A 17,467-nucleotide genomic window follows, 5' to 3' on the forward strand; every position below is an offset into this window, starting at 1 on the left:
GGCTAAAAAGTTTCACGTTTTATTCCACGACATAAGTACAAGAGGCAAACAAGCTAAACAAGATAACAAGGGGACGTGGTTAACCAGAGACACCTGGGGAGACTAATAGGCATTAAACATAGAAGACAGACATGAATCATGACAGTTATGCTTATAATCATGCTCTTATACACTTAACTGTAGCCTAAATGTTTTTAGATCAAAACTGAAAGAGTTGTTGGAAGCTGATGGTGACGTTGAATCTATCTATCTATCTATCTATCTATCTATCTATCTATCTATCTATCTATCTATATATATATACACACCCGGGCAGGAATTTAAATGCATGCTTGGTGACAGGAATGTGCATGGCCTGCCGGCCCATTCACCCCCTGTTCATTTACTCCAATGTGTAATTGCCTTTATGCCCAGCTGCACTACTTCCTGAACTTCAGCCAGCTCCTTTGTTTCCTGTCTGCCATTATTGGACAAACTGACTAATCCAGGGGCATGTTCAAGTTCAAAACGGTGCGCAACGTTTTGCTACGGTTTCCGGGTTGAACGTCATGTTTCCTGGAAGCGGCGTGCACCGGTGTGCAACGGGGTTTGAGATACGTTTTCTCTTGTTTGGTGGGTGTGTCAGAACTGCAGTCCAATCAGCAGCAACATGTATATAAAGCACGCGGTATTAAAGTGAACTCGCACAATGGGTTCAAGGAAAGTAATTTACAAATTTGTTTGATGCAGCTCCACTGTCTATGTGCAGCTCGGTATACGCAACAACTGAGGATATTAGAAGAAATGTTTGTCGAAAGTTTTATTGTAAAAAATATAGGATATCAACAAAATGATGTAGTTGTTTATATTTTTAGCTTCATTGCAAGTGTATTGGTATAGAAATAAACAATGGTAATTAAGTGCTTTTCCTAAAAATGAGAAAGAAAATACAGGGTATTAAAACAGTATGAACTACAAATAAAGTCGGTATGTGAGGCTAAATAGATGTGTTTTAGTCTGAATTAGGTAAGATGTGTGCTTCCATTTCAGTTTCAGCAATCCCTTCACTCGATTGGGATGTTCTCTTTTGTTCTGGGCGGCAAGTGCAGTAACATCGGGCATATTTTGTAATATTAAACACATATTTATACCGACTTCATCAGGCTCCGACTTCATAAAGAACACAAAGAATGGCCCTCTCAGCTGCCATAGTTGCAACTCTTGCGTCATCAGAACAGTGTGTTCAACGCATCACCGTTTCTGTTTAAAAAACGTTGCGCACCGTTTTGAACTTGAACATGCCCCTGGATTAGTCAGTTTGTCCAATAATGGCAGACAGGAAAGGAGCTGGCTGAAGTTCAGGAAGTAGTGCAGGTGCAGCTGGGCATAAAGCCAATGGGAAAGGAAAAAGGAGGGTCGCAGGGAAGGGCTAAGAAGGCCCCACCCCCAAAACAGAATGTGCTACCGAGCTTCTGGTGACATCCAGCCGGTAGTAACGCACAAACATCTGGGGAGAAGCCAGACACAGAGCATTCAGCCTCTGATCCTCAACGGAGGAGAAAGGTGGAGGGTGAAAAGCGGACAGCTCTAACACCTTCGATGTGAACTCAGGGAAGCATTTTTGGCATACAAGCCGGAATAGGCTTTTGGAAAACCTCCACTAAGAGATAATTTAGTGCACGAGGAATGAACAGAATACAATACATAGAAGCTCACTGACACGTTTAGCTGACGCCAAGGCAGATCCCACTCAGGAACAGTTCTCAGAAATTGCCACTAAGTAGACTTTAATTGGCTGACTACATCATGCGTTGTGAATGCCAGGTTAAAGAGATGTGTTTTTAGACTAGATTTAAACTGACAGAGTGTGACTGCTTCCCGGACATTTCTAGGAAGACTAATCCTAGTAACGTCAAACCTGCACCACTCTATTTAAACACACAGCAATTATGATAATGTTATTTTGATTTAATTATGAATCATTAGACTTGCGGTTCATAAGAACACTAAACAAACAATAATTCATATTTAATCCTTAATGCTGCTTAACTCTATAAATGCTGCTTTAATGCTTCGTTTCTTTCATCACAGTTTAGTATGGAGACCCTGTTCAGAGGTGAGAGAGACTCTTGCGTAAAACATCAGTGTGTCCTGAATCAGACTAAACTGTGTTGAACTGAATCTTCTGTTAGTGAATCATGATGATTGTGAATGTGTTTTTCAGTGAGGAATGAAACTGCAGCGACTCCAAACTCAGGTGAGTTTCAGCTGATAAACGTGTGTCTAATTCACTAATAAAACACTGATTCAGATCTGATTCAGACTCAGTCCAGTGTGAATGTTTTCTGTCATATGTCTGATATTTGTGATCGTTGTGTGTTTTAAAGATGTGAATGAAGTGACTCCGTCTCTCCAGATCTCAGGTAAAACATCAAGAGCTTTAAACATCAACTCTAATATTGATTTATCATTATAGATCAGCTGATCTGATATTTGATCACTTGTATAGATCAGCTGTGGTGGCTGTTTGCTCTCTTCATCTTCATCATCTTCATCTTCATCTGTTTTATACTGCGTAAAAGGATCTTCAGGTGAGTCCAGACTGATCTTATAACTTCATGTCACGCCCATAGTTGCCCATAAATAGACCGTGAAACGCCCACAAGTTAATATTCATAGATTGCGAAATCATGGCAAACACAGAGGAAAACCAAGAAACGTAACTTCACTCACGCGCAAGCGTGAAGCGCATGACCAGCCATTGTGCGTCATTACGCATTGTGATGGCATCATGGCATTTTATTACCATCCATTTGATTGCATCTGACAAGCTACAGATGTGTTATGAGGATGAATTGCATAACATGCTACTATTATTGCAGAACATATTTATATCTTTTTGCAAATATGTGTTAATTTGCATTTCTGTTGTAATCTTCATTTGATTTTTGTTTGTTTTACACTGCAGATCGATCAAACGGGTGTTCATGTAGGCTGTTAATTTTAAGACTTGCTTTGTGAAGTCTCCATGTTTTTTATGAGAGGCAGTATTGCCATTTCTTTTACACAACGATCTACAGTTTCACACACTTTCACGTGTTTCTTCCATCTGCCGACGGTGTCGCCATTTCTCATTTCACCCGTTTTTGTGTGTACGCTTGGGTCAGAGCTTGCGTGAAGGACCGCACATTTTCCCGTCAAGTTTGCTTTTTATAAATACCAATTATTGCGTAGAGAGCGGCGTATGCCTTCTTTTGTGCGTACGCAACGTTTATAAATGAGGCCCCAGGTCATCGTCAATCACATTTACTTTCATTTGATCAGATTATTTTATGATTCTGTCACTTTAGTAGAACAGCTTTCTAGAGTAAGAATTCATATATATTTGTATAGATTTTAGTGTAAGAAACCAAAAGGTGAAAATATAACTCATGATTTGACCTCATATAATAATAGTGTGTATAATAAAGTGTCCGTGTGTTGTCAGATGTTTTCAGAGGTTCATCTGTCAGACTGATGATGATCCAGACAACAGGTGAGTGAATCAAACTGAGAGAAAGACTTATTTCACTTCATCACAGGATCATCCCAGAGATGAGACAGATGATGATGAGGATGATGATGATGTAACGTACAGCTGATGAAGATTAATCTGAATCTGTTTCACACAGGGATCTGGAGGTCGTATCTGATGATCCTCATTTACCGAATGAGCATCAGAAGGAATGTTGAAAGATACTGAAATCAATCTTGTCTCATGTAATCCATCAATAAGTGTTTCAACCGTACAATAATTCAACAACAATCTGTAATTAATAATCTGGTGGAGATAAAAAGAACCTAATATATGTTGTCAGTGCCGAGAATTTTCGTGTCAATCAGAATCAACCGTGTCAGAGGTTCTGGGTTCTAATCCGCACTCGTATAGTTTGGTGCTGGTGTCACGGTTGTTGAATACATTGTTTCCTTCTTGTCTCGTGTCTATGTTTGTTTATGTGTGAGTGGGCGTTGTCCCGCTCACGTGTCTGTCAGTGCTCCAGCTGATAATCATCATCATCACAATCACTGTTCACAGCTGCGATTCATTTCCGTTCCCTATATATACTCACACCATTCTCTGTTCCAGTGTCGGATTGTTTGGTTGAGGTCCTGTGTTTGCTGTGTTTCCCGTGGAGTTGCCGTTCTGTGTTGGTCCAGCCTTGTCTTCCTGCCGTTCCTGGTCACCGTCCTTGGATTCACCGCACTCTAGCACCGGGATTGGGATTCTTCACCGTCACTGCACCAGCGCACCACAGACCATCTAGTCCCTGCACGAGCCTGAGTCGCCGCCCTCCCGAATCGTTACTGTTCTGTGTGACCATTTGAGTCTAATAAACGCTTTGAGAACCTGCTTTTGCTTCCTGTCTTGTTCGACCATGACAGCTGGTTCTTCAAGAGTCTCAATCTGTCTGTCTATAAAGCCTATAAAAAACAGTCTTCATGTATTTCACTACACTTCAGCTTGTGATTCTTATTAAGAGGGGTCATTTTTTAGGATTCTTTGCCTAACCCAAGTCTCTGAGATCCTGACACGTTGCTCTTCTGGAGACTCCAGGTAGGTTTGAGTTCTGGAAAATGGTGGCGCTGAAGACCAAAGGGTTCCTGATGGTTTCACACTTAATTCTTCACCTTCATTCTTCATTCTTTTGCAGTTAGCATGTGTCTTTTCTTCTCCACCTGTTTTTTGTCTGACCCTGCTGACCCAATGAGCATTTCACTGTCCAATGGTCATACCTTAACTGCAATCTCTAGTATTACATTAGTATTGCATTCTTCTCATGGGCATTTCATAATTTTTGATTTTTCTTTCTGAGTAAAATCTCTTTTTTTAGCTTATTTTATCTGTAATAGAAAACTTGCCTAATAATTCTGCACACCTGAATATAAGGTATTTTTCATTTCCAGCCTTCATGAACAATTCTATATCACTATATATCACTTTTAAATGATTAAATACAAAATTAATTGTAGTTATTATGATTAATGTGGTTTGGAATTGGTCAAATGTGCCTGGAAAAAAAATATGATCAGAAAATCAATGTGCCTAATAATTCTGCATGCACTGTATACTTAAGTTCCTGTGTTTCCTCCGTTCATGGTCAGTTATTGGTTGTGAGTTATTATCTGAGTTTATTTTTTCATTAAATGACCTTGTATCTGAAACCTTTGGACTTTTAGAACTGTGACAGAATAACCGACCACAAGATGAATTATGCAGCTGAATTTGCTCCCATGGCCAGGAGAGATGACTCCAACGCCTGACACATGACTGTGTGCAAGTTACGTATTTCAGAATTGTACAAATCATGCAGTTAGCTAACAATGTATTCATTTAAACAATGCATTCATTTAAAGCAGAGACAATGAGCTCAATTAAGTAAAGAATACATGTGATATAACAAATGATTAGGGTATATAGAAAATTTAGCATTGGTGCATGTTGATTCAGTTGGCATCATCTTAAAGGTATAGCGGAGGATTTTTTACTTCCGGGTGGATCACCTATACTTTTGGTCCTCCTAATTAAGGTGAGTGATCAGCACGCACACAAATTCTCTTATCTCGCTGAAATCTTGACGGATTTACAAACGGTTTGGTTTCTTACAAACGTTATACCGTGGCTATAATTCTTTCATATGGAAGTCCATTGTTATAATTATTCATGTATGCAGTGTCCTGACTACATCTCTGATGTTTATAACAAACCAAACCGTTTGAAAATCGGTAGAAAATTGAGCAAGTTATGGTTATTTAAAAGTACATGCACCATGTTACGAGTGAGCGAGCACCCTGTGGCAAGATGGCTGCCGTGTGCGGACGACGACCTCCATTGGCCAGCAGCGCGCACGAGACATCTGGCCTTTATATATAATATCTATGGGACAGAGTGCCAAAATGATGGATGGTGAACTTTGACCTGGACCTCTGACCTCTTTCCACATTTCATCACAGGGGCATTTTATGGTTTGTCCTTATCTCTGAGAAAAAGTACGATTCTAACATCAAAATAAGTAGGCTAAAAGGAATAAACATTTTTATTTGGTCAGACCAAACCATAATGAATCACACACACACACACACACACACACACACACACACACACACACACACACACACACACACACACACACACACACAGTTCTATAAAAGATACTTATCAATATGATATCAATATTTTAAAGAAGATGGTAATAAATTAAATATATAATTATATATAACACGCAAAATATAAAATGCACATGATATTAAAGGAACTGTATGTAAGAAATGTATTTCGATTAATCATAAAATGGCCCTGATATGTCACTAGACATTAATAAATCATGTTCATTTTAAATACTTATATCACTGACAACAGTAGTCCGGCCAGGAAATTGTCATTTAAAAGTGAAGTTGCAGCCCTCAACTGATGTTGATGTTGTCATGTTGTGTTTTGGCCTGAACCTATCTACCAATCACGAAGTCAGTAGTGTTTCGGCATCCGGGTTGCCAGCTCTGCTCTAGTTACCACAGCTGCAGCTACAAACGTGTCGGATAAAACATTTCTAACGTTACGAAACCTAAAAGACCTCGTTATGAATCCAAAATACGCAAAACATCTTTCATGAAGCATAAACATAATTAACAGAAAAAAAACTTAATGTGTAGGACCTGTCACTTGCCATTGGAAGCTCCTTGTAGCAGCCTACGTTCCTGCTGGATCCTGCAGTGTATCTGGCAACCTCGAGTCAAGGGGAGGGAAAGGGGATACACCGCTCTACAGTAATTTGAAAGTGATTGCAGTACCAGTTTTGGCCGGTTCCTTTAAAATAAAGCAAAACGATTATTATAGTTTTAATTAAATAAACATAATAAAAAATAAAAGCTTTTGTTGTTGAAAATGTTTATGGTCAGCTGCTGTTTCTTTGCCATTTATTCACATTGTGATTCAGTCTCACGGAAAGTGTATCTTGAACTTTTCTACACCAAATGTTTTTAAAGAAGATCAGACAAGCATGAGGAATAAGGAAAGAAATGAGGAAAGCACACTCAGAAGTGTTTACTTCACATTTTTTCTTAAAGAATGTGCCAATCATCAACCTTAACAATTTGTTCCGCATTTTTACACTTGTGGCATTCATGAAATTGTTCTCCAGAAATGTATTGAATGACATATTTAACTCATTCTCAGAGTTGAGGAATGCATGTTTTACTTTACTGCATTACTGATAACTAAAGCAAGAGAGAGAAGAAATCCTGATAAAACTTACAAAATATTTAGCCCTAAAAAAAGTAGTAACATTCCTGAAAAGATCCTGATGTTGGAGAAAAAGACACAATTTCCTTCTTGGTGTGACAAAAAAGTTCAGAAATTTTACTTTTAATTTTAAATCATCAAGTGACAGTAATCAGAAGAAAAACATTTGATATAAATGTAAAAAATCTGTTTCGTGAAATATTGGAGTGTAACGCCACGCCAACAGAGGGAGCCCTCTCCTGAATTCTGACTGTGTGCCACTCCCTCTGCTCACTCTATGGTTACTTCCTGTTTGGCGGCCATTAAAAGCATGGCATGACCAAACAAGCCTTGCGAAGTATTGCCAGTTCTACTGCCTTATCAAGCATTTGTAACGGGACTGTAAGTCTTGCCTCGTAGGGGAAAATTAAAACACTACCTTGGAAGACTTAAAAGCGAAAGGATCCTAGTCCCCGCTCCGGTGCTTTGAGCCTCAATATGCATGTTATGTGTATATGTTTTACCTTACACTATGTGAGGATAGACTACAGGAATAGGCAGTGTAGGCTTCAGGTGAGTATGTCAATACGGTGGCTTCCTGAAGTGTATGTAATGAAAAATAAATTTAAATTCACATCCCCACCCACCTAATCCTAATAGTGCAAGTGAGACGCCCCTACCCCAAGGTAAGTTCACAAATAACTGTCAAATGTCTTACGTTTTAACAATTAGTAATTTATTTTCCTTCCCTTTGTAAATTATATTTCTGCTGGAAGGATCTGTTTCAATAGCATAAAATACCAAAAAGTAACAAAAAAAATTAATAAAATAAAAAATAAACAGTTTTCTTGAAAGATCTTCAAATAGTTAACACTTTCAAAACAAACCCTTTTTTTAACACCTCAAAAGTGTTTCCCCAAAATGAATGTCAGTATAGGGGCACAAACTCATTTATAAACAACACTGGATGTTAGACCCTTATAGTTCAACACAAATTATTCACTTCAAAGAACCTCTTTCACTTGAATAGATCACACTGACTTCACTTAAATGATTCTTATGAATCAGTTTTACGATTCAGTCTCCAATCGACTCAGTTATCACAAGCACAGTACAAATTGAAAGTTGAAACACTCAGTTCGTTCAAACACTCAGTTCGTTCAAACACTCAGTTCGTTATCAGTGAAGTGTTTGTGTGTGTGTGTGTGCGTGTGCGTATCGAACTGTTGTACCAGTTTGTGGCGATGACAACTTTGATGTGATGACCTGTGATGACTTGCGATGACTTGAACAACAGCTGTAACGATTTAATGAACAGCTGAGACAGGACAGTGAGATGTCGTAAGGATGGCAGGGCAAATAAAAATGAAAAAAACACAGAAAAGTTTCAGCGTGGCCCAGGAAAACTCAGGAACTTTCTGGAACAAAATGGCGCAGCTCAGCCTAGCTCGCACGCGGCACGCATAGATCAAATGATCTGGATCACACAAAAAAACGTCTTTCAAAAACAAATCTTCACCATTGACGATCGTCAGTCTCCCAAAAACAAATCAGCTCACATAAGCATTCTCGCGCACTGAAAAGTGCACTCAAATGATTCTCAGAAAAAATAAATGTCTCGTTCCAACACGGTCTGTAGATCACCCAGAAAAACAGCAGGACGCTCAAAAATTCTTAGTCAGACTAACGGAAAAACAAGTGTTCTGAATGAAACTCGCGGCTCTAGCAACTCTCTCTCGTGCTCTCAACCAGTCTCCAACACCGTTCTCCGTCCGATGACGCAATCGACCGAACCTCTTTTTCAACTGCGTCTACAGTTTCACATGACAATGTTGATTTACACTAAACTCACGAAACTTAATCCGAACGTGCACCACTGTTTTACATTACAGCTTCAACGGAAAAAATATCGACATCTTGTACAGCAATCATGGCGTGTCTGCCTCGTAAACTATTGCGCTCTCTTCTTCTTCCCAGACGTTTTTGCATCTCCCGCGAACAAGATGGCGCCGCGGATGGCTGCCTCGGTGTGGAGCTCTCCAGTTATTGTGTTGTTTTTGTTGGTTTGTTCTGCGTTTAGTCATTCTTTTCCTATCAGTTTCACCAAAGACGAACTACTGGACATTAGGAAACACACACCAGACAACTTTTCTACAGATTTTGATTACTCAGACGTTTTACTGGACATTCTCGTCGGAGGGGCAGCGGTGTTGTTCAAACGCGCGGTCAGACGCAAACGCGGGAAGCGCGCTGGCGCGCTGGTGAAACTCCGCGAGCGCGGCCTCCGTACTGCACTCCCCAGTATTCATCTTGCAAATCTCCGATCTCTTCCTAACAAAATGGACGAACTTCTTCTCCTCACCCGCACTAACAAGGATTTTTTAAACTCCGCTGCTCTGTGCTTCACTGAAACCTGGCTGAGTGAAGCCATACCGGACAACGCACTACATCTGCCGGGCTTGTCCTTGGTACATGTCCTACCAGAGACAGTAATATATTGGACCACTGTTACACCACGATAAAGAATGCGTATCACTCCGTCCCACGGGCAGCTTTGGGGCTCTCTGATCACTGTTTGGTTCATCTTATACCGACCTACAGGCAGAAACTGAAATCAGCTAAACCTGTAATAAGGACTGTAAAAAGATGGACCAATGAAGCAGAGCAGGATCTACAGGCCTGCTTCGATTGCACTGATTGGACTGTTTTTGAAGCTGCAGCCACCGATCTGGATGAGCTCACAGATACTGTAACATCATATATCAGTTTCTGTGAGGATACATGCATTCCTACCAGGACATTCTTATCATTCACTAATGATAAACCATGGTTTACTGGGAAACTCAAACAGCTTCGTCATGCCAAAGAGGATGCTTACAGAAGTGGGGATAAAATCTTGTATAACCAGGCCAGAAACAGACTGACAAAGGAGATCAGAGTTGCTAAAAGAAGCTACTCTGAAAAGCTGAAAACCCAGTTTTCAGCCAACGACCCGGCATCAGTCTGGAGAGGCCTGAGGAACATCACCAACTACAAATCACCATCCCCCCCATCTGTGGAGAATCAACAACTGACTGACACTCTCAATGCATTTTATTGCAGGTTTGAGAAGCCCAGACTCACACCTCACACCCGCTCTGATGTGCACTTCACACATCCACCATCACCTCCTGCAACCCCTCTCCTCCCCCCTTCTGCCATCCAACCTGAGCTTAAGGTCTGTGTGGAGGACGTGAGCCGAGTCTTCAAAAAACAGAAGACTAGGAAAGCTTCAGGCCCAGACGGCATCTCATCTGCTTGTCTAAAAGCCTGCGCTGACCAACTGGCCCCAGTCTTCACGCAGATCTTCAACAGATCATTGGAGCAGTGTGAAGTTCCCTGCTGCTTCAAACGCTCCACTATCATTCCGGTTCCCAAAAAAACTAAAATCACTGGACTTAATGACTACAGACCTGTCGCTCTCACGTCTGTGGTCATGAAGTCGTTTGAAAGACTGGTGTTGGCCTATCTGAAGGACATCACTGGACCCCTGCTGGATCCCTTTCAGTTTGCTTACAGAGCAAACAGGTCTGTGGATGATGCAGTCAACATGGGACTGCACTATATCCTGCAACATCTTGACAGACCTGGGACTTATGCACGGATCTTATTTGTGGACTTCAGTTCGGCCTTCAATACCATCATCCCTGATCTTCTCACAGCCAAACTGACTCAGCTCTCCATGCCATCCTCAATCTGTCAGTGGATCTCCAGCTTCCTGACGGACCGGCAGCAGCGAGTGAGACTGGGGAAGCTCACATCCAGGACCCTCACCATCAGCACTGGCGCCCCCCAAGGGTGCGTTCTCTCCCCACTGCTCTTCTCCCTGTACACTAATGACTGCACTTCTAAAGACCCCTCTGTCAAGCTCCTGAAATTTGCAGACGACACCACCGTCATCGGTCTCATCCAAAATGGTGACGAGTCTGCTTACAGACTGGGGGTTGAACAGCTGGCTGTCTGGTGCAGCTATAACAACCTTGAGCTGAACACGCTCAAAACAGTGGAGATGATTGTGGACTTCAGGAGAAAATCCCCAGCACTCCCCCCTCTTACCATCATGAACAGCACTGTGGAAGCAGTGGAGTCATTCAGGTTCCTGGGCTCTACCATCTCTCAGGACCTGAAGTGGGCAAATCACATTGACTCCATTGTGAAAAAGGCCCAGCAGAGACTGTACTTCCTTCGCCAGCTGAAGAAGTTCAATCTGCCACAGGAGCTGCTGATCCAGTTCTACTCAGCTGTCATTGAGTCTGTTTTAAGCACTTCCATCACTGTCTGGTTTGGTTCAGCTACCAAATCGGACATCAGGAGACTACAACGGACAGTCCGGACTGCAGAGAGGATTATTGGTGCCCCCCTGCCAACCCTCCAGGACCTGTACTCTTCCAGAGTGAGGAAGAGAGCAGGTAAAATCATCACAGACTCCACTCACCCTGGTCACCCCCTGTTTGAACTGTTACCGTCAGGACGGCGACACAGATCACTGGCCACAAGAACATCCAGGCACAGGAACAGTTTCTTTCCACAGGCCATTTCCCTTCTGAACACTTAACATGCCCCCCAATGCATATGCCTGTAAGTGCAATACTCCCACTGTCTAGTGCAATATTCTCTAAGTCAGGTGATATTTATATTTATATTATTCATACTACTCAAAATACTGTAAATATGTTCATAATCTGTAACATGCACTAGACTCCCACTGTCTAGTGTAATATTCTCTAACTCAGGTGATATTTATATTTATATTATAATTCATACTACTCAACATACTGTAAATATGTTCATAATCTGTAAATGTTTATTCAGACTAAACCCAACTGTGACCCCTTTTTTTACTTTTTATACTATTTTTATTTTTTTTATTATTATTTTTTTTAATATATTTTATTCTTAGAATTTGTATTACTATGTTTCTTGTTGTATTTGTATTTGTATATGTGCACTGGAAGATTCAGTACCAAGAAAAATTCCTTGTGGGTGCAAGCACACTTGGCAATAAAGCTCTTTCTGATTCTGATTCTGATTCTGATTCTGATTCTGAACACGCCGGAGAAAGAAAAACCTGTCAAAATAAAAGTCCCCATAGAGAAAAATACCTCCGTTACATTCCCCCCTGCTAAACCCTGCCATACCATCGACATCTCCAGACAGCCTGCCCCTGGAACATAAACAGAACACAATTTAAAAGTGCAACATTGTACAAAATACATTCTTTTCAATCTCAAACAAGTTCATACATATTTCTCATCACAACCTCAGTTAATTTTTTCTTCTTTCTACCTTATTTCATAAGATAATCAGCTCTATACCTCACAGGTAATTTGCCACGATTTTGTCTTTGAGAGCGTCTGAGCTCTGGAACATTTTCACATTCAACATCTGAAATGTCAGCATCATCAGAAACTTCTTGAACTCCCCACTCTACTTCAGAGACCACATCTTCCACTACATTCTCCTGTTCTTGTGTTACACTTCCTCTTTGTTCTACATCATTGGTTTCCATCTGTACCACCCCTTTATCTTTACTCTGTCTATGTGCAGTGGCTGGAAAACAAACAAGATCTGGGAATTCGGATTCGGAGTCTGACTGGTTTACGGGTCTACATGTGGTTGTACGTGGCGTACTTGGTAACAAAGGAAAGGTGCAGTGACGGAGCTGATCTCTGTGTACTACTCTGGACGGACCCCCCTTTTCAGGTTTGATAGTAAATACAGGTATGTCTGAATGATTCTGCTTTACTACAATGTACGGTGCATGTTCCCACTTGTCTTGAATCTTATTTCTGCCCCTATGTTTGTGATTACGTAGCAACACACGGTCACCAGGCCTTACAAGCGCTCCAGAAGATTTGCGGTCATACACTCTTTTCCGTCTCTTGGAAGCTTCCTGTGCGACCATATTTGCGACTTCTACAGCAGTCTTTAGTCGACCATGATGACTCTTCACACATTCGTCCAAGTCTTCTGCATCACTTGCCTCCACATCCTTTCCACCCAACACATCTAATGGAAGGCGCGCATCCCTCCCAAACATCAAGTAAAAGGGAGAATAGCCAGTGGATGAGTGGACGTGATTGTTGTATGCCATTACTAGCTCAGGTAGGTGAGTTTTCCAGTCTTTCTTTTTCTCAGGTGTCAACGTTCTCAGCATATCATGCATTGTGCGGTTGAACCGCTCGCACTGAGAGTTTCCTTGGGGATGGTAGGGACTTGTACGACTTTTCCCAATACAATAGGCTTTACAGAGTTCCTTGATCACTTGCGCCTCGAAACATCTTCCCTGATCTGAATGCAGACGAGCTGGGCACCCGTAGCAGACAAACCAATGTTTGATGAGGGCCTTTGCAGTAGTACTCGCTGTTTGGTTCTTGGTTGGGATGGCAACTGTAAACCGGGTAAACATATCAGTTAGAACCAGTACATTTTCATACCCTCCTGAGGACATTTCCAGCTGAGTATAGTCCATTGCCAGCACTTCTAAAGGAGCAGTGACATTGCTATAAGTCATCGGAGCTCGGATTCTTGGAAAGACATCCTTTGCAAGGGTACATCTTTTACACTGTGCCATCCATCCTCGAACATCCTTAGACATTTTAGGCCAATAGTAGCTCCGCCTCATCAGTGTCAGAGTACTCTTTTCTCCGAAATGACCCCCATGCTCATGTTGACTGTCATAAACTGATCGCTGTAATGGGACCGGAACAACCAGCTGCTTAATTTTTTCTCCATCCCTTGGATCAAAAATGCATCTGAACATCACTCCATTATGCAGTTGAAGACGTTCAAACTCTCTGTAAAGCTTTTTCGACTCTGGTGGCATACTCTGTTGTTCCGTCCTGCTTGGTTTTTTCTCTTTGAACAGTGCATTGTACAAGGGACCCATCAAGGCATCAGTTCTTTGCAGCTCCCTTATTTCATTCCAGCTGTAACCATTCAGCACTTTCTTGATGGACGCTTGTACGGCCACTTGAACATCAGTCTCGCCCTGCTTGGAGTCTTGCGCGGGCCACAGGCATGCACGCACTTCCTCAGAGTTCAGTCTGATGAAATCCTTCTCTGTGTCTTCCTGTTCTGGAACTTCACTGGAGGGAATTCTTGATAGAGCATCCGCATTGGTGTTCAGTCTTCCAGGCTTATACAGAACCTCGAAATTAAGCTCCGCTAACTGGGCCACCCAGCGTTGCTCAACTGCACCAAGATTTGCGGTCTCCAGGTAACGCAGTGGATTATGGTCAGTGATTACAGTGAACTTGGAGAACATCAAGTACTCTTTAAATTTTTCTGTTGCAGCCCACTTAAGGGCCAACAGCTCCAGTTTGAATGCACTATAGTACTTGTCATTCCGCTCTGATCCTCTTCAGGCCTCTGCTAGCAAATGCAATGACGCGCTCTGCTCCACCTTGTTTTTGGCTCAATACAGCTCCGAGGCCCTGTTGACTTCCATCTGTAGTGAGGATAAACGGAAGGCCAAAGTCGGGGTAAGCAAGGACAGGTGGTGACATCAGGTATTGTCTCAATTTGTCAAACGCAGTCTGGCATTCGCTACTCCACATGAACAGTTCAGAGGCTCTCCTTTTGTCTTTGCTGCCCATCAATGCATGCAATAGTTTTGCTATTTGAGCAAACTTTGGTACGAACCGCCGGTAATAACTCATGAATCCGATCAATTGTCTCACTTCTTTCACACTTTTAGGCACAGGCCAAGCATCCAAGGCACTAACCTTTTCACTGTCGACTTGGATTCCTTCAGAGGAAATCACGTGGCCCAAGAATTTTACCTCTGATCTGAAGAGAAAGCATTTGCTTGGTTTTAACTTTAGGCCATGCCGCTTCAGTCGATCAAAGACCAGCTCTAGTCTCTCACAGTGACTCTTGAAGTCTTTAGAAAACACGATAATATCATCAAGATATATCAAGAGGACATCGAAGGTCAAATCCCCGAGCACTACTCCCATAAGGCGCTGGAAGGTGGCTGGCGCGTTGCACAGCCCGAATGGCATCCGTGTCCACTCAAACAGTCCAAACGGGGTAGTGACTGCTGTCTTTTCACGATCACGCTCATTTACAGCTACCTGGAAATAGCCGGCCGTAAGATCTAGGGTGGAGAACAGCTGAGCATTTCCCAGTGCGTCCAGAGATTCTTCCACTCTGGGAAGTAGATATGCGTCTTTGCATGTGACTTGATTTAACCTCCTGTAATCACAACAGAAACGCACACTGCCATCTTTCTTCACAACTATTACTGCTGGGGATGCCCAGGGACTTGCACTCTCCTTAAGGATGCCTTGTGACACTCGACACAAAATTATACTGGTGTTCAAGGACAAGCACTAAGCTGGTTCAAATCATACCTATCTGACCGCTACCATTTTGTCTATTTAAATGGAGAAAAATCGATCATAACTCCAGTAAACTATGGAGTGCCGCAGGGATCTGTATTAGGCCCTCTGTTATTTTCAATATATATGATGCCACTTGGAAATATTATAAGGAAACATGGAATTAGTTTCCATTGTTATGCTGATGACACTCAAATATATATTTCATCACGGCCGGATGAAAACGCTACATTTTCCAAATTGACAGAGTGTGTTAAAGATATAAAAGATTGGATGACGCGTAATTTTCTTTTATTAAATCCAGACAAGACAGAGGTAATACTTATCGGTTCAAAAAACCGCCCACAAAACCTCGCACAATACAACTTTAACATCATAGGATGTCCTGTTACTTTATCCTCTACAGTAAAAGACCTGGGTGTTATACTCGATTGCAACCTGTCTTTTGAAAATCATATTTCTTATGTTACAAAAACAGCCTTTTTCCACCTTAGAAACATTGCTAAGCTACGTAATATGCTATCAGTTTCTGATGCAGAAAAGTTAGTTCATGCATTCATGACCTCGAGACTGGATTACTGTAATGCTTTATTAGCTGGTTGTCCTGCATCCTCAATAAACAAGCTACAGTTAGTCCAAAATGCCGCCGCTAGAGTTCTTACGAGATCAAGAAAATATGATCATATAACACCGATTTTATCATCACTGCATTGGTTACCTATAAAGTTCCGTATTAATTACAAGGTATTGCTACTGACTTATAAAGCCCTAAACGGCTTAGCTCCAGTCTATTTAACGGATCTTCTATCGCCCTATAATCCATCGCGCTCTTTGAGATCACTAAATTCAAGGCTTTTGGTCATACCTAGGATATCCAGAACCACCAAAGGAGGGAGAGCATTTTCACATTTGGCTCCAAAACTCTGGAATAGTCTTCCTGATACTGTTCGTTGCTCAGACTCGCTCTCCCAGTTTAAAACTAGATTAAAGTCGCATCTCTTCAGCCAGGCATTCATATAATCCTACAGTTCAAACTACAATCCGGCCTCTATCCAATGCCAGAGGAGAACTGGCCCCCGACTGAGCCTGGGTTCTCCCAAGGTTTTTTTTCTCCATTAAGGCACCTGATGGAGTTTTAGGACACCATTAGGTCACTTGATGGAGTTTTTCGGTTCCTTGCCACTGTTGCCTTTGGCTTGCTCAGTTGGGGATATTTTGGGGATATTTAATTTAATTTTATCAATCAATAAATTCCTCTTGAAACAAACTTTGTTGTATTATTTTAATTTAATACTGTGAAGCTGCTTTGATGCAATCTGTATTGTGAAAAGCGCTATACAAATAAACTTGACTTGACTTGACTTGACTTGACACTAGATCCTGCACGTGTTTTTTGAATTCTTGGAAAACATGTGGTGGTACTCTACGGTGCCTTTGTTTCACTGGCGGAGCTTCACCGGTGTGAATGTCATGCGTAACTGACTGTGTGTACCCGTAGTCACTGTCACTTTTGGAGAATATGTCTCTGTACTTTGCCAACAACTGATTAAGTTCCTCTCTTTGTGCAGGGGTGAGCTTTTCGTAATTCACCTGGACTGGTACTGGGGGGTTATCAGAGATTTCGACTGCTTGGACATGCGCCACTCGTCGGACATGAAGTGTCCCTTTCTCCTCCTCAAACTCTAGTGTATTCTCAGTTAACACCTCCTGTGGTTTAGACACTACTGCCACTCTGCATCTTGGGTTAAGTCTGATTGTCCGCCCGCTCAAATTCATGACACGTACAGAAACTTTACCACCCTCAGTTTTTGCTAGCACATTGGCCACTAGGAGTCCCTTGGGTAGGCTC

The 17,467-nt window shown here is 41.8% G+C and overlaps 1 protein-coding gene and 1 long non-coding RNA gene across 3 annotated transcripts in view; one reads left to right on the forward strand and one right to left on the reverse strand.

The window, feature by feature from the left end:
- The window catches only part of LOC309492651 (uncharacterized protein), a 7,184-nt gene extending 2,270 nt beyond the window's left edge, over positions 1-4,914 (forward strand). Inside the window, exons 4-9 of one of the 2 annotated variants that reach the window (XM_082161653.1) lie at positions 2,071-2,095; positions 2,204-2,236; positions 2,367-2,402; positions 2,489-2,570; positions 3,467-3,514; positions 4,106-4,914. In XM_082161653.1, coding sequence (XP_082017779.1) covers positions 2,071-2,095; positions 2,204-2,236; positions 2,367-2,402; positions 2,489-2,570; positions 3,467-3,514; positions 4,106-4,124 — 243 coding nt within the window. In that variant the 3' untranslated portion in view covers positions 4,125-4,914. The other variant, XM_082161652.1, reaches the window with a different exon arrangement.
- LOC309492842 overlaps positions 1-17,467 on the reverse strand; it is a 66,909-nt gene that overhangs the window by 1,238 nt on the left and 48,204 nt on the right. The gene's annotated exons all lie outside the window — the stretch shown is intronic.

The sequence above is a fragment of the Leuciscus leuciscus genome, assembly GCF_965113295.1.
Source record: "Leuciscus leuciscus genome assembly, chromosome: 1".
Taxonomy (NCBI): domain Eukaryota; kingdom Metazoa; phylum Chordata; class Actinopteri; order Cypriniformes; family Leuciscidae; genus Leuciscus; species Leuciscus leuciscus.